At 43.1% G+C, this 22324-nt stretch overlaps 1 protein-coding gene across 8 annotated transcripts in view; it reads right to left on the reverse strand.

Moving 5' to 3' along the window:
- Positions 1-22324, reverse strand: part of LOC102191519 (protocadherin gamma-C4) — a 171637-nt gene that overhangs the window by 126314 nt on the left and 22999 nt on the right. Inside the window, exon 1 of one of the 8 annotated variants that reach the window (XM_018050234.1) lies at positions 18875-21448. The exons of 4 other annotated variants lie outside the window; for them this stretch is intronic. In XM_018050234.1, coding sequence (XP_017905723.1) covers positions 18875-21298 — 2424 coding nt within the window. In that variant the 5' untranslated portion in view covers positions 21299-21448. Of the gene's footprint in view, positions 1-1866; positions 4670-9419; positions 11994-12922; positions 15591-18874; positions 21449-22324 lie in introns of those variants that run through there. 3 more of the 8 variants (XM_018050237.1, XM_013965635.2, XM_018050233.1) reach the window with 3 other exon arrangements.

Genomic DNA, 22324 nt, shown 5'->3' on the forward strand with positions numbered 1-22324 from the left:
TTGAAGGAAATAGTCCCTAGAAAATGTATAATAGCTCACTGACTTTTGTGATGATCTCTCCCCTTTGTTTAAAAGTATTTTTAATAATTAATAAATTCACTTGGAGGGTTCTTTTTCAAAATATCTGATAATCACATTTCTGCCCCACAGAATGTAACACTGTCCTCTTCCCCTAGTGACTGTACATCTGAATGTTACAGAATGTATGAAATGTACTTCCACAGGATTGCACAGATCTTTAGATGCAAACCACCACCTTGAAAAACATATGCTAGATATTATGCTAGAAAAAAATTGTTCGCTTAACACTCAAAAGGCCCCAATAAACAAGATTACCTTGTCATCAACTACTTCCTGATACTAGTCAACTGCTGTATTGAGTTTTACTAAAATGTTATGTAACAAGTGAAGATGTAGTTAATTACAGATTAAATTGTCTCTAACGGAATTTTTCTTTTCTTTTTTTTTGCTTTACTCTAATGGTGTTTATTTGCATCTACTAAATTCCTTTATGATTCAATAGGAAAATCAAAACTATATTACAATTTTATGAAATATTTTAAACATGGAGAATGATATAATAACCACTTGCTCAGTTTTGTCAAATCTTGACATTCTGCACAGTTCCTTCAGTTTTTCAAAGAAATAGTTCATATATATGGCACTAAAGCCCCTTTCTGCAACTGTATTTCTATCCTCCTCTAGAGGTGACCACCTCGATGAATTCAGTGGTTATCGTAAGTGTTGCTTCTTAATTTACTATGTGTGTGTATAGCCTGTTGTTTTACATGTTTTTAAAACTTCATATAAATCAAACTCATATATTTTAGGAATCCTTCTGCAAATCTTTGCTCATTGTTGCTTTTAAGTGAAGTCACTCAGTCGTGTCCCACTCTTTGCGACCCCGTGGACTGTAGCCTACCAAGCTCCTCTGTCCATGGGATTCTCCAGGCAAGAATACTGGAGTGGGTTGCCATTTCCTTCTCCATGAATTTTTCAACAGACCCAATAAATAAAATTCACTACCGCTCTAGGACTTGAATGTATGACATGGTTGTTTCATAAAGACAGCATCCCAACTCCCCCACTTGTAGAGCCCACATACACACTTTGCGTGACTGCATCACTAAAACAGCACATCAAAATTTGGGTTAAAAACATGCAATGGCCTATTTCACAAATGTTACTTATAACACTTAACACTTTATTTGATATCTCATTTTATTGATTTTGGACAACGATCTTTAGTATGCCATTAGACTCCACGTCTGTCACTGATAAAGATCTTGGTGAAACCTGACACATAAATTTTGTCCTTTAAGCATCAACAAAACTTCTATCAGAATCTGGCTTTAATAGGTGATTAAAGTTTAAATAGGTCAAGAGCAACTGAGATGTTTCAAGGCCACAAAGAGAGGTACATGGAAGTGGAAGCAGGGCACAGAAAAAAAAGCTTGCAGACTGAAAATTTCTTCAACAACCTTTTACAGATCTAATCTAAAGAGAATCCTGAGAAGGCTGAGGTGTACTTTCTTGCTAACCTTGTGCAATAAGACAACAATTCATTCTCATTTATAAAATACATGAATTAAGAACACCATGAGGAACATAAAGACAAGACATAAAAAGTGTGATTATCCACTTATTCACAATCTTGTCCATATGCTTTCACCGTAAATATGGTACTAAAACACTCTGTCAGTAAGTGTTCCATGTTAAAAAATCACCACTGGAAAAAAATCACCACTTGCTTTATCACTTGAAAGTTTTAACTCCATCTTCAAATCAAGTATTTCGCAAAACAATAACATTTACACAAAATATAATTTCTCGACGATATAAAGATCAATGAATGACTGAACTCACCTGAATACTTTGGGCTTCATCCTTACATTCACGAAAATCTATGGATGTTAACAAGGGATCCTTTTTCTCATAGCTCTCCTGGCTGATGAGTGTGTCTGCATAGTTGGGTTGTGGGAAGATCACGTGACTCCTCCGAGAGTCTGCGGTGAGCGAGACCTCATGCGAATAGGTCTGCAGGAAAGCCCGCATCCCATCCACGCCCACAAACTGAGACGCTGGTACACTTATGGGGACACCTCCCGAAGCTTGCAACATGTGAGATCTGTGCCAACGCCGCAGTCTGAGCGCCAGTAGCACGATGACAAAGGCGAGGAAGACGCAGGACACCGCAGCCACAGCCACCACCAGGTACAGCGTGAGGCCTGAAGCGTCAGAGTCGTGCGGGACCTCCGGGCTGCCCAGGTCCGCCAGAACATCTGGGATGCTGTCGGCCACAGCCACTGTGAGTGTGACGGTGGCCGAGAGGGGAGGCTGCCCATGATCCTGGACGGCCACCACCAAGCTCTGCTTGAGCGCGTCTCTGTCCAGCAGGGCCCGCGCTGTGCGCACCTCGCCCGTGTGCAGTCCCACCACAAAGAGCCCTGGCTCACTGGCCTTGAGCAGGCGGTAGGACAGCCAGGCATTCTGGCCTGAGTCTCTGTCCACTGCCACCACCTTGGTGACCAGGTAGCCTGGCTCTGCAGAGCGGGGTGCCAGCTCCACACCGGTAGAACCATCAGTGGGGGGAGCAGGGTATAGAATCTCAGGTGTGTTGTCATTCTGGTCCAGCACAAATATGCTCAGAGACACATTGCTGCTGAGTGGTGGGTCCCCACTGTCACTTGCAGTCACTCTCAACTGCAGGTCACGGAACAGCTCATAGTCAAAGGAGTGCAGTGCGTAGAGGACACCAGTATCTGAGTTGATGGAGACGTAGGAGGACACAGATGGCCCCTGGAGAGTATCTTCAGATAGGGAGTATGTGACACGGGCGTTCTCGTTGCTGTCAGGGTCATGTGCAGTCACGGAGAAGATGGAGGTGCCTCTGGGGTTATTCTCAGGCACATAGACAGAGTACGAGGAGTGCAGGAAGGCAGGTGGGTTGTCGTTGGTGTCTGCCACGCTCATGGAGATGTGAGTTGTCGTGGACAAGGGTGGGCTTCCACCATCTGTGGCTTTCAGCGTGATGTTATACGCAGAGAATTTTTCCCGGTCTAGGTTCTCTGCTGTCACCAATCTGTAATAGTTGTCTATAGATCTTTCTAATTTAAAAGGCAGATCTTCTGAAATAGTGCAGGTCACCTGGCCATTCTTCCCAGAATCTCGATCTTGAAGGTAGAAAAGCGCTACTACTGTTCCAGGAGGAGTGTCTTCGGGGATTGAGCTGCTTACAGATGTTACAGTCACTTCTGGGGCATTGTCATTCACATCTAAAACTGTGATCAGTACTTTAGCCCTTGTCATACTACCAGGACCATCCTGAGCTTGAACTTCCATTTCATAGTAGCCAGATTCTTCATAATCTAGGCCATCTAGAGTTGATAATTCTCCTGTGTGAGAGTTCAGCTGGAATATCTGTAGAATTTTTGGAGTAATTTTCGGAAAAGAGTACGTCACTTCCCCGTTCACTCCCTCATCCAGATCTACAGCATTTATCGTCAGCAGTCTTGTGCCCACTGGCACGTTCTCAGGCACAGTTACTTGGTACTGGGGCAAAGAGAAGATTGGCGCATGATCATTCACGTCCACCGCTGTTACTTGGACACGAGCGGTTCCGGATCGTGGTGGGTCACCGCCATCAGAGGCGGTGAGGAGGAGGTGGTGAGTTGCCACTTCTTCCCGGTCCAGTACCTGCTCCAGCACTAATTCCGGATATTTAGTTCCATCCTCTCCGGTGTGCACAACCAGGGAGAAGTGGCGATTGGGGCTGAGGTGGTAGCTCTGGAGAGAGTTCGTGCCCACATCCGGATCCCTAGCCTCATTTAAAGGAAATCGCACCCCAGGAGCTGTATTCTCCATTATTTTCACATTCATTTCTTCCGTCAAGAATTTAGGAGCGTTGTCATTAATATCCATTATTTCCACTTCTATACGATAAAGATTCATTTTATCTTCCACCAGGATGTTAAAGTTCACCAGACACCGCGCGCTCTGGGCGCAGAGCTCCTCCCGATCTATCCTGCCCGCGGTGACCAAGCTGCCGCTTCGCGGATTCAGAGAGAAGAGCTGCGTCCTACCTCTGGAGACGATGCGGACCCCGCGCTCCGCCAGGTCCTTGGGCTCGAGTCCCAGATCCTTGGCGATATTACCGACAAAAGACCCTGTCTCTGTCTCCTCCGGCACGGAGTAGAGAATCTGTCCTGCCCAGACTTCGCTCTGGGTCCCCAGGAGGATGGAGAGCAGGATGAATGCTCTGTAGTCCCCGCCCCTCTGCCGAGCCGCCATTCTTGTCCTGCTGATCTTTAGACACTGGCCAATCTCCTGTTGTACTTCTGGATGCCAGGACGTCTGCGTGAAGCCCTGTGTATTCGGAAAAGAAGCCCAGAATCCAGTGGTATAGAGGCCTGAATTTAGTGCAGCTTGGAAGACAGTTTATCTCAGTCTGGCGTTTCTTTGTGCTGTGAAAGCTCAGTGGTTCCGGCGGATCTTGTGAACCATTTTTCCCCTAATTGGTGAACAGCGGCGCTCAGAGTCCTTACTAAGTTACTGCACCATACTGAAGCAAAATAACTGATTTTTCAAAAAGTTGTTTTGTCCTTTGAAATTCTTTTATTTCTTCAATTCATGCATCTCTGATATATCATTTAAAATAAATTTTAAGAAACTGTGACTTAATGTAACAATGTTCATGGATGGGTGTTTATTAATCCCAGATAATTTCTTTTAAATTCTCTGCTCTGCACTGCAACTTTGAAATGATTCTTAGACACTGCCTTACACTTCAGTTCACATATATAAAAATCAGTCATGCAGATAAAACAAGTATGATTTATTTTTAAAAGGTGTGTAAAAGGTCTGTATATGTAAGATATTATGTAGAAACATTTATATCAGCATATTTAAATTAATTCAATAATACTGAACATATTTTATGTTCTAGACACAACTATGTAATAAGGCAGAGAGCCCATTTTATCTTTAATACACAGAGGAGTAATGTAATAACTTTTTATTGAATGAAACCTTAGAGACGTTTAGTTCAATTCCTTTATTTTAATAAATTTTAAAATGAGAGGGAATTGCTTTATCCTTGACTTTATAATCACAGAACCAATGTAGAAATAGAAATATCCACACTTCTAGTCTCCTAAGACGAAAAAAATGGAATCATCGTTGGCCTTGACTGATGCTATATGCTCAAACAGTGTCAACAGAAATAGATGAGAAGCCAAGCAGCTACAATTACCTATAGAAGCAACTCATCTTGTAGAGAAGACAGAAATTTGCAGATTCTACTGGCTGTGGATTCATAAGCGTTGGTGTCACTGCTTCTTTTAATTATGCAATTTAAATAATCATCATACCCTATACTTGAGAAAAGATGGGTCTCTGAACAACCTTTGAGCATACATGCTGGACTATCCTGAGCAGATCCTTAGAGGTACTCATTGCTCCACTGCTATTAATGAAGTAAAACTCAATTGTTGATGGAGCCAAGGTTACTCTTTGCTGGCAGAAATAAAACAAAGTTTCTTTCACATAGCTGCAGAAGAAAGTGGCCTGTTTTGAAACGAAGACCTGGTAAGAAATAGCCTTGTTTTATAAATTATTTTAAGCCCTGGTGAGTAGCTAGCAGCACCAGAAGGGAGAACTAGAAGTAATACTATAAAAATTTACCTCAGTTGGTGACAAGTTTGCAACTAAGTAATCTATTTCTGGTCTTTGATGGCATTACTACAAAATGCAGGGAATACTTTGAATGAAATGCCATTTTAATCTATCAAAATAATTCATATCATATTTGCTCTCACTATGTGGCTCAGATGGCAAAGCATCTGTCTGCAGTGTGGGAGACCCTGGTTCAATCCCTGGGATGGGAAGATCCCCTGGAAAAGGAAATGGCAGCCCACTCCAGTACTCTTGCCTGGAAAATCTCATGGACAGAGGAGACTGGTAGGCTACAGTCCATGGGGTTGAAAAGAGTGGGACACAACTGAGCGACTTCACTTTCACTTTCAAGTAGATAAAAGATCTTATTTTTTGTTCAAGGGAAACAATATGAGTATTTCAGATTAACTACATAAATAGGAATTTTAAACTATTTGTTCAGTAGCAATCTTGAATTTCTTGTTGGTGTAAGTACGTGGTCATTAAAGATCAAGAGTACTTGCAGACATTTTCAACCAAAACTTTCATATACAGATATCATGAGTCCCAATGTCATGATTTTTTCCTACCTGATACTTCAAAATTTATAGCATCATCTCATATTCGTCTCTTATTCTACTATTTTTAAAAAGTCTTGATTAACCTAACACTTCTGGGTACCTTCTTTAGAGCTAAAATCCAGATAAAGGAGATAATCAAGTTCTTAGTTACTCTACAACATAAAATAAAATATTAAAGATCTCTACTCAACCACCTTTGGAAGGAATGATGCTAAAGCTGAAACTCCAGTACTTTGGCCACCTCATGCGAAGAGTTGACTCATTGAAAAGACTTAGCTGCTGGGAGGGATTGGGGGCAGGAGAAGAAGGGGACGACTGAGGATGAGATGGCTAGATGGAATCACTGACTCGATGAACGCGAGTCTGAGTGAACTCCGGGAGTTGGTGATGGACAGGGGGGCTTGGTGTGCTGCGATTCGTGGGGTCGCAAAGAATCAGACACGACTGAGCAACTGAACTGAACTGAAATGAACTCAACCACCAAGGTGTTTAAATATAACATAAAATTACTGTATAAGATTGAAATAATGCTGTACTTTTAAAGGGAGTGTGTTATTGGTTGAGTTGTTGGGAAGAATCATTTATTTACATTAAAAAATTTATGAAAAGTTTATTTGTCTTCCCAGGCTGTAAGTTATTTACTTTGCTCCTTTTTTTTTCCCTTTAAATTATTTATTTTTAGCCATGCTGGGTTCTAGCTTCAGTGAGCAGGGGCCACTCTCTAATTGTGGGCATGGGCTTCTCATGTAGTGGATTCTCTTGTTTGGAGCACAGGCTCTAGGGCTTCAGTGCTTGTGAAGTAACAGGCTTAGCTGCCTCAAAGCATGTGGGATCTTGTAGGACCAGGGATCCAACTCAGGTCCCCTGCATTGGTAGATGGATTCTTAACCACTGCATCACCAAGGAAGTCCTCTTTTCTTTAAGCAACTTTTTTCTATTGAAGAAACATTTGTTTGGTGTTCTGTGTAGGTATTCATCCCCAGGCAAAGATGTATATTTCTTCCAATGATCCTCTCAGAGATTTTACTCTTTCCCCTTTGATCTCCATTCCAAACATTTGATCAGAATTGGGTAATAAAGCAGCCCAATACTTTGGTGGACTTTTTTTTTTTTTCCTGGTGCTTCCAAATCATTATATGCTCAAACTATCAGACTTCTTATCTTATTAATAATGACCTGTAGTATGTAAGTCAAAGGAGCCTCAGTCACAATGTAGCAAATTTCATGATTGCCAGGATTTAAGACTTGGTCAGTTCATATGAACGAATGAGTACTGTGAGATCTAATCTAAATCTAATAGGTTTTCTGTCAGTGAGACATTTTATTTGATTAAATGAAATACTCACAGGTAATTCAGTTAAGAGAATAAGGAAAACTAGCCTCCTATCTCAGTTACTCAGCAGATAAGAAAATAAACCAGTCTACCAGCCATGAGACCATTGGTGAGCTTTGCTTTTTAACAATGGATGTATAAGATTAGCTTAATCATCCAGAGTTGGTAGTATACTAAAATAACACATTCTCAGAGTACATGAAACAAATCTTAATATTTCTATAAAAGCCTATCTGACTCCCATGACCAATACCCAGGATTGTCGTCTTTAAAATCATTTACCATTAAATTCTGATTAAACCACTAAAGTATCATGTCACAAATGTTGTCCAAAAAATTATATTTGAAATGTGTATGACTGTGATCTTTAGGTTAGTCATATACACTTGAAACCTTGAAATAAATAATTTTATAACAATTGCTGAAAGTAAACACTGATTTAGAAAACCATGCGTTAATAATCCTTAGCAGTTAACCTAAAGATAACAACTCAGTATTATCTTTCTTTATGAATACTGACAATTTCAGGTTACAAATGAAGTTCTCATTCATTTTCAAGGCATTTTCTGAACTGTCTGTTTTACATGTGCATACCAAATTGAGATGCACAAGTGGCAAATCCACTGTATTATGAAATAATAGAACCCTAAACTCAGGATTGGAAAAGAGCTTGGCTACCTTGAAGTCCAACAACTCATCAAATTATATTATCTCCTGTATTCCATTAATCTCAGGACCATCAACTTATTTTTGCAAAGCACCAGTAACAGAATCTTCTAGCTCCTAAGGCAATTCATTTTCTGTTTAACAACTCAGAACTTTGCTGCTTTCTACTCATCATGTCATAGTTTTATTCACACCTTTGCACTATGATGAATTGAGTAATCGTTCTTTTAAATGACAACTCTTCCTGCCTTAAATATTTGAATAGAGTTCCCATGTAACAAAAGCTTTATTTTATATGCGCTAAATCATTTAAATTCTTATTTGAATACTATTAATCCTTCACTCTCATTCACTAGTCCTCTATTTATAGAGATATACCTTGTAAGTGGATCTAACAATTTACATTCATTCTTAAATACTATTAAACACGCAGACTGCAAAAAAAATCATTGTAGTAGGCATACAGCATCAGGTACTTATACTTATTTGTTAACAATCCAAAATTATAATAATGGTGATATAAACAAATACTTGCTCACTGTACTACTTTATAGTTTGAATGTTTTTTAATAAAATTATTTTCTTTTCCCAGAGTTTATGTGAGGTAGATAAGACAAGTCTTTTTAACTTAAATTTTAACTTGAAGGCTATAGACATTGCGATTGTCCTGAAAAGAATAACAGATAGTTCTAGGAATATTATTCAGGTTTTCATACATCAATTACTCTTATTTATTATAAAACCATTTTTGATTCCTAATTAGTTAAGAGGGAAAATATCTCTCATAGATTCCATCATTTTAGAAAATACTTGCTTTACTTAACACTGGGAAGAAAAAAGATCTTCCTTATCAGATACCATAATTCTGGGTTTTTCCACATTATAAAACAAAGAATCTCAGATGTGCCACATAATAGAAAAACAATAAGAAGCAAGAGGAAAGCAACCCATGGCACAAAGAGCTTGCCAAGAGGAGAAAAGTTAAAGGAAATTCAGGACATACTTTATTAAGGTTTTGGGGGTGAAATTTGAGAAAACTAAGATTTAATAGACCTCTACTGATACAAAAGAAAAATCTTCTCAAAACTATATAATTCACTGCAAAAGACTAAGAGTATCAGGCACTGAACCCAGAGAATTTTAACTTTTACTGCTCAAATAAGAACAATAAAAACAAATAACCTCACCTGAACAGCGGAGTCTTGCTCTTTACAAAAATCTTCCGGAATCAAGAGAGGCTCGCTTTTCCCACAGCTCTCCTGGCTGATGAGCGTGTCTGCGTAATTGGGCTGCGGGAAGATCACATGACTCCCCCGAGAGTCCGCGGTGAGCGAGACCTCGTGCGAATAGGTCTGCAGGAAAGCCCGCACCCCATCCACGCCCACAAAGTGAGAGGCGGGCACGCCAGCCAACCCGCTGCCCGAAGTCTGGAGCAGGCGCGACAGGTGCCAATGCCGCAATCTGAGCGCCAGTAGCACGATGACAAAGGCGAGGAAGACGCAGGACACCGCAGCCACAGCCACCACCAGGTACAGCGTGAGGCCTGAAGCGTCAGAGTCGTGCGGGACCTCCGGGCGGCCCAGGTCCGCCAGGACATCTGGGATGCTGTCGGCCACAGCCACTGTGAGTGTGACGGTGGCCGAGAGAGGAGGCTGCCCATGATCCTGGACGGCCACCACCAAGCTCTGCTTGAGCGCGTCTCTGTCCAGCAGGGCCCGCGCTGTGCGCACCTCGCCCGTGTGCAGTCCCACCACAAAGAGCCCTGGCTCACTGGCCTTGAGCAGGCGGTAGGACAGCCAGGCATTCTGGCCTGAGTCTCTGTCCACTGCCACCACCTTGGTGACCAGGTAGCCTGGCTCTGCAGAGCGGGGTGCCAGCTCCACACCAGTAGAGCCATCAGTAGGGAGGATGGGGTACAGAATCTCAGGTGTATTGTCATTCTGGTCCAGCACAAATATGCTCAGAGACACATTGCTGCTGAGTGGTGGGTCCCCACTGTCACTTGCAATCACTCTCAACTGCAGGTCACGGAACTGTTCATAGTCAAAGGAATGCAATGCATACAGGATGCCAGTGTCAGAGTTGATGGAGATGTAGGAGGACAGAGGTACCCCCTGGATGGTGTCTTCAGCTAAGGAATAGGTAACCTGGGCATTCTCACGACTGTCAGGATCATGTGCAGTTACTGAGAAAATGGAGGCACCTCTGGGATTGTTCTCAGGAATGTAGACAGAGTAGGAGGTATGGGGAAAAGCAGGTGGGTTATCATTGATGTCTGCCACATTTAGAGAGATGAGCATTTCTGTAGACAGAGGTGGCATTCCTTTGTCGGTGGCTGTCACAGTGATGTTGTATGTGGATACCTGTTCTCTATCTAGAACTGTACTCGTCACTAGTCGATAATAATTGTCTACTGATTTTTCCAGTTCAAATGGCAAACTTCTTGAGATAGAACATGTTACCAGCCCATTCAGTCCAGAGTCTCGATCATATACTTGAAAAAGAATGATCACTGTGCCTGGTGGTGTACTTTCAGCAACTGATCTGCTTCCAGATGTAACTGCCACTTCTGGTACATTGTCATTCACATCCAAGATAGTAATTAAGACTTTGGCTCTGTCTTGTAGACCTGGGCGATCCCGGGCTTCAATATCCAGCTCATAAAAGCTGGTGTCTTCATAGTCTAGAACTGCAGAAGTTGATATCTCTCCAGTCAAAACATTCAGGCAGAAAGTCTTTGAGATTTTTTCTGTTATCCTCACTACAGAATATGTTACTTCCGCGTGGGCGCCTTCATCCTGGTCCGTGGCATTTACCGACAACACTGGTGTACCTACTGGTAGATTTTCAGGGACATTCACACGATACACAGGCTGAGTAAAGACTGGAGCGTTGTCATTTGCATCTAGGACAGTTACCAGGATTCGAGCCACACTGGAGCGGGCAGGGTCACCGCCATCCGTGGCAGTAAGGACCAGGCGGTGAATGGCCTGTTCCTCCCGGTCCAGCGCGCGCTCCAGCACCAGCTCTGGGTATTTGGGCCCATCAGCTTTACCCGGCATTTCCACGGAGAAGTGACTGTTCTCGCTGAGCTTGAAGCCCTGGAGAGAGTTCACTCCCACATCCGGGTCATAGACCTCCATTAGTGGAAATCGAGAGGATAAGGCTGCGTTTTCGATAATTTTTACTTCCAATTCTTCCCTTAAGAATCGGGGTGCATTGTCATTAATGTCCACTATTTCCACTTCCACGGGAAAAAGATTCAATTTATCCTCAACAAGGATGTTAAAATTCACCAGACACCGAGCCCTCTGAGCGCAGAGCTCCTCCCGGTCTATCCTGCCCGCGGTGACCAAGCTGCCGCTTCGCAAGCTCAGAGCAAAGAGCTGCATCCTACCTCTGGAGACGATGCGGACTCCGCGCTCCGCCAGCTCCTGGGGCTCCAGCCCGAGATCTCTGGCAATGTTGCCCACGAAGGAGCCTTTGTCCAGCTCCTCAGGAATGGAGTAATGGATCTGCCCGGCCCTGGCCTCCCGCAGCGTCCCCAGGAGTATGAAGAGCAGGATCAACCCGCTATAATGCCAGGGGCTTTGCAGAACCGCCATTACTGGCTCGTTCTGGACTTCCCTGGGATTATGAGCAAGGGGAACACGTTCGCATCAGTTTAGAGCGTCTCAGAATTGGCGGTCAAGGCCAGTAAACAAGCAGCGATCAGATGCGAATCGATTTAGGGAAGACTTTCTGCGCAGCGGCAGAGCTTTTCCTGTATAATCTGCTTTGTGCTTTGAGGCTATAACTCGAGTTCTCACTGCTTTCCTTACCCGGGTTAGTGAACAGCGACGCTTAGAGTCCTAACTTAATACTGCACCGTTCTGCAGAAACCATCAATACATAGGGCCTTATTTCTGCTAAATCTGCATAGATGACACTCAATATTTCTCTCCCCGAGAATGAAAAGCATTTGGAAGAATAAAATATCGTATTCTGAAAATTTAAATGTTCCTTGGAACGATGCTTATTTTTGTGACATCTCTTAGGATCTTGGAGAACACAAATACTTTTACACTTTTCTGTAAATTTTGAACTCCACACTCCACCATCGTTTATATTTGTCTAATTTTCAATAAGGGCACCAACAACCACGAACATGTTTAGAACCAATCCACCACTACGTTACAGGAGTTGTCATTTTTAGATGTTATTATCTATTTTTATTAACATAGATTAAGAACTGCACTATTTAGCCAATATTTGTGTATACTTTAAAGAAAATGCAAAATAAAAGTGAAAATATATAGGCTACCGTGAAAAAGTATTCTTATATTTATATTATGTATAACACATAGTGTTTAGGACTGACTACACTGAATTTATGTAAACCACTTAATTGTCTAGATAGATGTAAATAACATCTTACAGTGAGAATGTAAGATACTAGCATATTAAAAATGTTTCTGGACAGACAGTTTTAGAATTAATAGAAATTTCAGGAGTATTACTAAGTGACATTCTATGAAAGAACTATTGCAACACAGATAAGTGATCAAAGAATTTCTAAAACACCCTCTCATCCCCATTTTATGCCCAGAAGAATCAATAAAACACCAAAAACTGCTAAAGTTAGCCTGCATACTTTTTAACTTGAAACCTAATGATATTTATGGGAGGAAAAGGTTTTGAAGTAACTCACCTGTTGCAAATTGACTGAATTAGAAGTCACTTGGAGATTGTCTTTACTGTTACTTTCAAGACAAAAGGCTTCATTACATAGAAGGTCTTGTGGTGGAGCATTTTCAGGCTTTATATTGAGAAATTTAAACTCAGTCTTTGAGGAATGTGTGGCAGCACACAGATTGTAGGAATAAGGTAAAGTCCCTTCCCCATAGTTGGGGAGGACTCCAGGTCCAGTTTTGGAGCAAAAACTAGTTTGAAAGCAACTCCAGGTGGCAGGGTTGGAGGAGCGTCGCAAACTTAGGGCGACCGCCAGAATCACCGCGAGGAGGAAGAGCACCGAGATCAAGGCCAAGGCCACCACCAGGTAAAACTGCAGCTCAGCCTGGGGGTCAGGGGGTGCCGGGCGGTCACTGAGGTCCGGCAGCGCCTCCTGCAGGCTGTCGGCGAAAATCAGGAGCAGCGTGGCGGTGGCCGAGAGGGGCGGCTGTCCCCCATCGCGCACAGCGACCAGCAGGCGCTGGCGGGCCGCGTCCCTGTCGCCCAAGGCCCTCGCCGTGCGCACCTCGCCCGTGCGCAGCCCCACGCTGAACAGCCCAGGCTCGCTGGCCTGCAGCACGTGGTAGGACAGCCAGGCGTTGTGTCCAGAGTCTGCGTCCACCGCCACCACCTTAGTGACCAGGTAGCCGGGCTGCGCGGCGCGGGGCACCGTGTCGAAGAGCGCCGAGCCGTCGGGCCCCAGCGCCGGGTACAGCACCCTGGGCGCGTTGTCGTTGCGGTCGCCCACCAGCACGCGCAGGCTCACGTTGGAGCTGAGCGCGGGCGAGCCGTGGTCGCGGGCCTGCAGCGTCAGCTCGAAGGCGCGCAGCTGCTCGTGGTCGAAGGCGCGCTGCGCGAACACCACTCCGCTCTGCGGGTTCACGGACACGTATGACGACAGCGCGCGCGGCTGCAGGTCGCTGGCCACGATGGAGTAGGAGACCTGGCCGTTGGGCCCCAAATCGGAATCCGAAGCGTTAACTTGGGCGATGGAAGTGCCAGGTGGGTTGTTTTCTGGCACGTGGACCATGTAGGAGGCCTGGTGGAAAACCGGAGGGTTGTCGTTGACGTCGGCGACTTTCAAGGTGACACTTCTTTTAGAGGAAAGGGGCGGCTTGCCTTTGTCCGTAGCTGTGATAGTGACATTGTATTCTGGAGTCTTCTCTCGATCTAGGACTCTTTCAGTCACCAGCTTGTACGTGTTTTTTGTATCTTGAACTATTTTAAATGGGAAATTTCCTTTTATTTGGCATAAGACTTCCCCATTAAATCCAGAATCTAGGTCATGTGTTTTGATCAAAGCAACAACAGTCCCAAGCTCAGTGTTTTCTTTTATATATTTAGATTCAGAATCCAGGGTTATCTCAGGAACATTGTCATTTTCATCCAAAATATCTATTTGTATTTTGCAGTGGGCAGTGTGATGTCCACCATCCTTTGCTTCCACCCCAATTGTGTAGCTCTCTCTCTCTTCAAAGTCCAGTCCTCCAACGGTGGTGAGTTCCCCTGTTTTACTGTCCAGCTTGAACAGTTGTCTTACTGCCTTGTCAACGTTAATAAAAGTGTAGGCGATCCTAGCATTGATGCCCTCATCCAAGTCAGTGGCCATCACTCTTAGCACAGAGGAACCCAGGGGTAGGTTCTCTAGAACACTGACCCTGTACACGTCCTGGGTGAACACTGGGGGGTTATCATTTGCGTCTGCCACGACTACCCTGATCTGGGTAGTGCAGCTTCTGGCTGGCTCACCCCCATCCACAGCCATGAGGACCAGGTGGTGGCAGGACTGCTCTTCTCTGTCCAGGGGAGCCTTCACTACCAGTTCCGGGTATCTACTGCCGTCTGGGTTCTCCTTCTGGATCAAAGAGAAATGGGGGTCAGGGCTGAGGTAGTACTGGTGCAGGGAATTGACACCTACATCTGAATCTTGTGCAGATTCCAGGGCAAAGGCGGCTCCAGTTGGGGTCAGTTCACTGATTTCCAGCTCAGTGACATTTTGGCTAAAGGTCGGTGGGTTGTCGTTGACATCCTGAATCTCCACGGTTATATGAAAAAAGTTCAAAGGCTTTTCAGCGACCATTTCGAATTCCAGAACACACATTGATTTCCTGCCACAAACCTGCTCTCGGTCTATACGGTCGCTCACAAGTAAGTCTCCGTTATCGGTGTTCACTGTGAAGAATTTCTTCTCTGCACTAACCCGCAGGTTCCGAGTAGGCAAATCTCGCAAGCCAAGCCCCAGATCCTTGGCGAGGTTCCCCACCAGCGAGCCCCTGGCCAGCTCCTCTGGAATAGTGTAGCGGATTTGCTCTGAAAACGCCGGGCTGAACAAAGACAGCAGGAAGAGAAACAGCATTCGCCTCCGCCCAGCCTGGAGCTTCGGTCCCAAGCGGTTTCCCATCCCAACCTCCGCGCCTTTGCCTTTCTGATTCAGAAGAGCTGTGACCGCTAAATTATCCCAAGGATTTCTGAGCAGGAGAGACTCTTGGACAGGTCTTGACAGACCGATTCTCGCACAGATATTTCCGCCGCAGAAAAGCTGAAAGTGCACAGATCTCGCGATTTCGCGGTCCACAGGCGATTCCTTTGCGTCACGAGGAGCCGATACTTTTTATTAAAAACAGCACTAGGCAACAGCGGCACCCCGCGACTCGGCTGCAGAACTGCGTTAGTGATTACTAAATCAGCTCCAAATACAGAGCAGGCTAGAAGACAGGTCCATTGTGTCCTGATATAGATACTCATTTGTCCCATGCTATAAGGATTTTAGCATTTCAAGTATTTACTGTATCTTCTTTCTCGCTATAATTTCTTCGAACTTGAACTTTATGCCTCCAAATCAGGTGATTTTTATTCCTCAAAGCCAGCGGTATCTTGCTGAAGATGTTTATTGGCATCATCGTGCTTTTAGTTTCCATTTCACACAGAGGCCATAAAAACATCTTTCCTGTGTGCCTTAGTAAAATTGAGGACCAAATAAAACAATATCTGGAAAGTGACACAAATGAAAGTGGTGGCAGAAAGTATAATATGAAAATTCGTGAAATACCTTGCTGTCTGTTGTTATTTCGCTCTTTCTTTCCTTCTAACTTATAAAAGTTATAAATCTCACAGCTTTTAGTTTTATCCCATTATAAAGATAGATGTTATAATCTCCAAATAATTGATGGATAGCAAGGAGATTGGTTGTCCTTATAAAACAGAAGTATGGTAAGAAGCAAGAAACTCTCTTTTCTTTAGTTTCCAAGTCTATTTTTATTAAATGACCATGATTTTAAAACTATTTCACTAAGCTTATTTTTTTCCACACTATGTTACCATTGTCTTTAATTGTACTGTTTCTTCTTATGTAGCTCAGCAATGGCGAATTATTTGGATTTTGGAAGTTAAGTATGAATCCTCATAAAGATATATTCCAGAGAAAGTGATCTAGGTAGTCCACTTTTTCTTGGTCACCTTTTAACTATCTGATTATCTCAATTCTTTGTTATAGACACTCTTCCATATCAATAAACACTCCAATTTCCATGTTTCTGATAGGTATCTTAGAATATTAATTCAGAGATAGTTTTTTAACCACATAATACATTATCATTATAAAGCTTGAAGATGTATAACAATGTAGAACTCATCTTACAGTGGAAAAGCTCATTTGTCCAGGATTCTAAACAGAAATTCACTGGTATCTCTATACGAACATAAAATAACAAGACTTTGCTTCAAAATATGACTGAGCAAGTGCCCCCCCTTTCTTTCTTTTTTTTTTTTACCACTGTATGAACACTTCAGTTAGTACAGGGAAGTTTTTTTCACAACACATATGAAACTGAAGATTCAAATATTTAAGAGTATAGAGTATACATAGTATATACACTCACAGTGTGTAGATCAAACATTTTATTATGTAAAGGCTATTGTAGTTTATAGAGATATAGAAAATATTTTTTCCCATTGCATGAAAAAGAACCTAGAGCATATACCCAAATCTATACAGTATTCTTTTACTTCGAAAATAATGGAAAGTGAGTTTTCATGCATGAGTGAATGACATCTGTACCTATCACAGAGATTCTCTTGCTACCCTTTGGATGAATTCACTATTCAGTGAGTCTGCACACTGTATGCAGTGAGGTCAAAATTACCCATATATAATTAGATTCCCTTCTTATAAATATTAAAAAAGAAAAATCAAGCGGTCCCACATTCCCAAATGCATGATAACCCTTTCATATTATTAAGTAATGTAACCTATGGGTCTGTTAATAATGTTTTATTCCCATTTTCCCTATTTATTCATAATTTGCAGCTGATGTTCAAGTTTTTGAAAGTACAGAATTTAAAAGATTGAAAAATCTTTTTTTAAAAAGGATCTAAAAATAATCTCCAGCAAACCATATGCAAAAATGAGTAGAGCACACAATTCTTCCATTATATAAGACATATTCATGAAATTTGAGACACACAGACCAATAAGTGGTATTTCATCAGAAAAATCTCATAGTTTAAGATGAGTACATCCCTGAGAAATAATTTTTTAAATTCCAAGTCTTTTTAAAGTTGTGTCAGTGAAGATTTAATTAACTATTAAGTTAGGAAGAAAAAAAAAGGGAATTTTATTCAAACCAAACTGAGGATTATAACCAAGGAAGCAGCTTCTCAGGAAGTTCTGAGAACTGCTCCACCTGTTAGAAGTTGAAGTTACAGTAATATACATTTTTTGAGACAAAGGATCATATATAAAAATAATGTACTGATATTTTGTCTAAAGTTCACCAGGGATCCATGGTCCAGGTAAGCAGTACAAAGCAAGCAGAAAGTCACTGTGACCCCCTACAGAGCTGGGAAAGAGCACTATTCTTTTAAGAAGTTACACAGATAGCATCAGAAGAAAAAAATATTGATTTTTACAGTCAGGCAGGCATTCCCATCTCTGAGGAGCTCTGGTTAGCCTATAATGCAGATATACGCTGCACATTAGGGAGGGAGGAGGATAAAACAAAGACAGAGGATTTTATCTTTAATTTCTCTTGTACTGTCTTATTTTATTTCATCATTTGAATTTTATTCCATTAATTGACTTTCCAAATACAGATCTTAAACTCTTGTAATAAAGCGGAACTGTACCTGCACTTGCAGAAATGCAAACATTTATGTCCATATTGATCCTGCAAAGTGGAGGGGTTGTGTGTAACCAGAAGATGCCAAGTGTATGGCATATTTGTATTTAATGACTGTATCTAATTATTTGGAGATTTTAAGAAGCATCACAGAATTTATTCTAAACCACAATTCAAAGGCTCCATCTTATTGAATTCTTCTCTCAACAAATACACATGTCCAATTATTACATAATTTAACCCAAGCTTTCCAGATTTTAGCATGCCACAGATATTATCATCACTATAAATTTAATCTGTCTTTCTGATATTCATCATGTTTTCTATATTATTCCACTGATTTATGCAAATTATTATTATTACTAAATTGCAGGTACTAAAATACCAATGCTGTGAAATACTTTTTCCAAACATATGTACTATGGTGTTTAGGCAAATATTCAAAAGAGAACATTACATCTAACAATTTGGACTAATCAAACAACTATTAACAATCAGTTCTGGGATAAGAAAGTCTTTGGATAAAATGATTACGTATAGCCACTTTAAAAAAATAATCCTTGCTTCACTCAAGCATCTGGAGATCAGCTAGAGTTTCTAAAAAACCCACATATTCTAGAAAGAAACATTAAACTCAAAATATAATTAGAAAACAAGTGGAGAAAACATCAATTATTAAATTAAATCAAGTTCATCAGTAAATAAAGCAAATAAATAATGATTCACTACATAATTAGGCGATTTTGAATGTGGGAGAAAAATGACGAAAACAAATGAAAACGCTCCAAGCATCCCTACTGAAAAAGAAAACTCACCTGAAGAACTTCTAGCTCTCTTTCCTTTGCGTTTATCTTATCAGGTATCAGGAGAGGCTCGCTTTTCTCACAGCTCTCCTGGCTGATGAGCGTGTCTGCGTAGTTGGGCTGTGGGAAGATCACGTGACTCCCCTGAGAGTCCGCGGTGAGCGAGACCTCTTGCGAATAGGTCTGCAGGAAAGCCCGCACCCCATCCACGCCCACAAAGTGAGAGGCGGGCAAGCCTGCCAACCCGATGCCAGAAGCCTGCAGGGCACGCGACGTGTACCAGCGCCGCAGTCTGAGAGTCAGCAGTGCGATGACAAAGGCGAAGAAGACGCAGGAGACCGAGGCCACAGCCACCACCAGGTACAAAGTGAGACCTGAGTCGTCAGGGTCAGTGGAGGGTTCGAGGCTGCCCAAGTCGGCCAGCACATCTGGGATGCTGTCAGCCACAGCCACCGTGAGCGTGACTGTGGCAGAAAGAGGAGGCTGGCCGTGATCCTGGACCACCACCACCAGGCTCTGCTTGATCGCATCTCTGTCCAGCAGCGCCCGCGCTGTGCGCAACTCGCCCGTGTGCAGCCCCACTGTGAAGAGTCCTGGCTCGCTGGCCTTGAGCAGGCGGTAGGACAGCCAGGCGTTCTGTCCTGAGTCTCTGTCCACTGCCACCACCTTGGTGACCAGGTAGCCAGGCTCTGCAGAGCGGGGTGCCAGCTCCACACCCGTGGAGCCATCGACGGGGAGGGCAGGATACAAGATTTCAGGGGCATTGTCGTTCTGGTCCAGGATGAACAGGCTCAGGGACACATTGCTGCTGAGTGGAGGGTCTCCATTGTCACTGGCTGTCACCCACAGTTGCAGTTCTCTAACCTGCTCGTAGTCAAAAGACCTCAGTGCATACAAGGCTCCCGTGTCAGAGTTGATGGACACATAGGATGACAGAGGCGTTCCCTGAAATTTGTCCTCAGCCAAAGCATAAGTGACCTGGGCGTTGTTGCCGCTGTCGGGATCGTGGGCATTTACAGAGAAGATCGAGATGCCTCTGGGGTTGTTTTCTGGGATGTAGGTGTAGTATGAGGTGTGAGGGAAAATGGGAGGGTTGTCGTTGATGTCTGCCACTTTCAGGAAGATGTGGTTTTCTGTAGACAGTGGTGGATTTCCACAGTCAGTGACAGTTACTGTGATGTTGTAATCTGAGATCTCTTCTCTGTCCAGGGCTCTAGTTGTCAATAAGTGATAATAATTATCAACTGACTTTTCCAGTTTAAAGGGCAAGTTCCTGGGAATAGAACACACAATCTCGCCATTCTCTCCAGAATCACCATCATGTACGCTAAACAGCGCAATTATGGTTCCCGGAAGACAGTCTTCAGAGACGGTACTGGACAGAGAGGTAAGGAGTACTTCAGGCGCATTGTCATTCACGTCCTGTACTGTGATTAGTACTTTAGCGCTGGCAAGAAGAGCACCTCCATCCTGAGCTACCACTTCCATGTCATAGAATCTGGATTCTTCATAATCCAGTGGTTGCACAGTTGAGATTTCACCCAAGTTGGAATCAAGTTGGAAAGTCTCTGAAATTTTGTCTTCTTCATTGCGAAAAGAGTATGTCAATTTCCCATTTATTCCCTCATCTGGATCCGTAGCAGTTAGTGTGAGCAACCGAGTGCCAACAGCTATGTTCTCTGGAACACTCACTCTGTACTCCGATTGGGTGAACAGGGGAGCATTATCGTTTGCATCGAGGACCATTACGTGGATGTGCGTGGTACCAGAGAGTATCGGGTCTCCGCCATCTAAAGCTGTGAGTAGGAGATCGTGAACAGCTACTTTCTCGCGATCCAAGGGCTGTTCCAGTACCAGCTCTGGATATCTCTGTCCATCTCTTCCGCTTTTCTCATCCAAAGAGAAGTGTATATTGGAGCTGAGCTGATACCTCTGGAGGGAGTTCACACCCACATCCGCATCTCGAGCGAAGGGAAGTACTAATGGTGTTCCCACCGCCGCATTTTCATTGACTTTTACTTTTACTTCCTCATCCCGGAAACGCGGGAAGTTATCATTAATATCGGTTATTTCTACTTCTACCCCATACATTTTCATTTTATTCTCAACCAAGATGTTAAAACTCACCAGACACCGCGCGCTCTGAGCGCAGAGCTCCTCCCGGTCTATCCTGTCTGCAGTGACTAAGCTGCCGCTTCGCGGGTTCAGAGCAAAGAGCTGCGTCCTACCTCTGGAGACGATGCGGACTCCGCGCTCCGCCAGCTCCCGGGGCTCCAGCCCGAGATCCTTGGCGATGTTACCCACGAAGGAGCCTTTGTCCAGCTCCTCTGGTACCGAGTAGCGGATGTGCCCGGCCCCAGCTTCCCACAGCGTCCCCAGGAGCGTGAAGAGCAGGAACGGCTCACTGCAGCCCCAACCCCTCAGTGGATCCGCCATTGCCTCTCTCAGACCAGTTTTCTCTTAGTCCTGGTTCCAGCCTGCTGTTTTCTTATTTCTCTGAAGCCAAAAGGAACAATTCCTTTATGAGAAGAGGGGTGCGGGAGGGCGACTTTTCCCAGGAGCTTCTCTGATCCGCGGGTGTTTTGTGCGGAAGGAGCAGAGTCTGATCGCATCAGCGGCAGCTTCTTTCCCACTTGGTGAACAGCGACACTCAGAGTTCTAACTAGTTACTACAGCAATTCTGTTTTCATGCCAAAAATGTTTAATTATATTTTATTTCTAATAATTTTCTGCATCCTTAATAGATTACATGACATTGTTTATATCAAAATAAGATTCAATTCTGAAATAACAAAAGACTTCTGCAAGATTAATTCTGAGATTAATATAATTACTGATTCTTACTTTTTAAAAAATTCTTATTCATTCATTCTTTGAGGAGAGAATTAAGTGATTAGAGGGTGTTCCCATGGTTCAAATGGGGCAGGCTTCTTCTTATTTGGTTTATGGCAGAAACTCTGATGAGCCATGCACATCATATAGATTGGAGAGGGACCAGACATAGATTTTGGTCTGGGGTAAGGGGTGGCTTGGAGATCAGGCAGAACTGGTTCTCCCCCCTTCTGCCTGTGAGAGAGTCACCTGGAGAGTCACTCGAGAGCTTGTTACAAAGGAAATGCTGGTGCCCCAGAACTGCTGATTCAGTCAGTCTGGAGTCAGGCCTGAGAATTGGCACTTTTACTATTTAAAAAATTTTTATTTGGAGGATAATTGTTTTACAATGTTGTGTTAGTTTCTAAATACAACATGAATCAGCCATAAGTATACATATATCCACTCCCTCTTTTTTTTTTTACTTCTTTAGAAAGTTTTCTTTAATGTGCCATTGAGCCGATGCCCTTTATTCACTTACTTATATTGAGCCCATCTAATTAGGACATCAGAAGTTTTTGTAGGCTTTAAGATCTCATTTTTAATTAGGATATGTTTATGAAAATATGCCCATTTGTACATAAGAACACC

The sequence above is a fragment of the Capra hircus genome, chromosome 7 (assembly GCF_001704415.2).
Source record: "Capra hircus breed San Clemente chromosome 7, ASM170441v1, whole genome shotgun sequence".
Lineage (NCBI taxonomy): Eukaryota > Metazoa > Chordata > Mammalia > Artiodactyla > Bovidae > Capra > Capra hircus.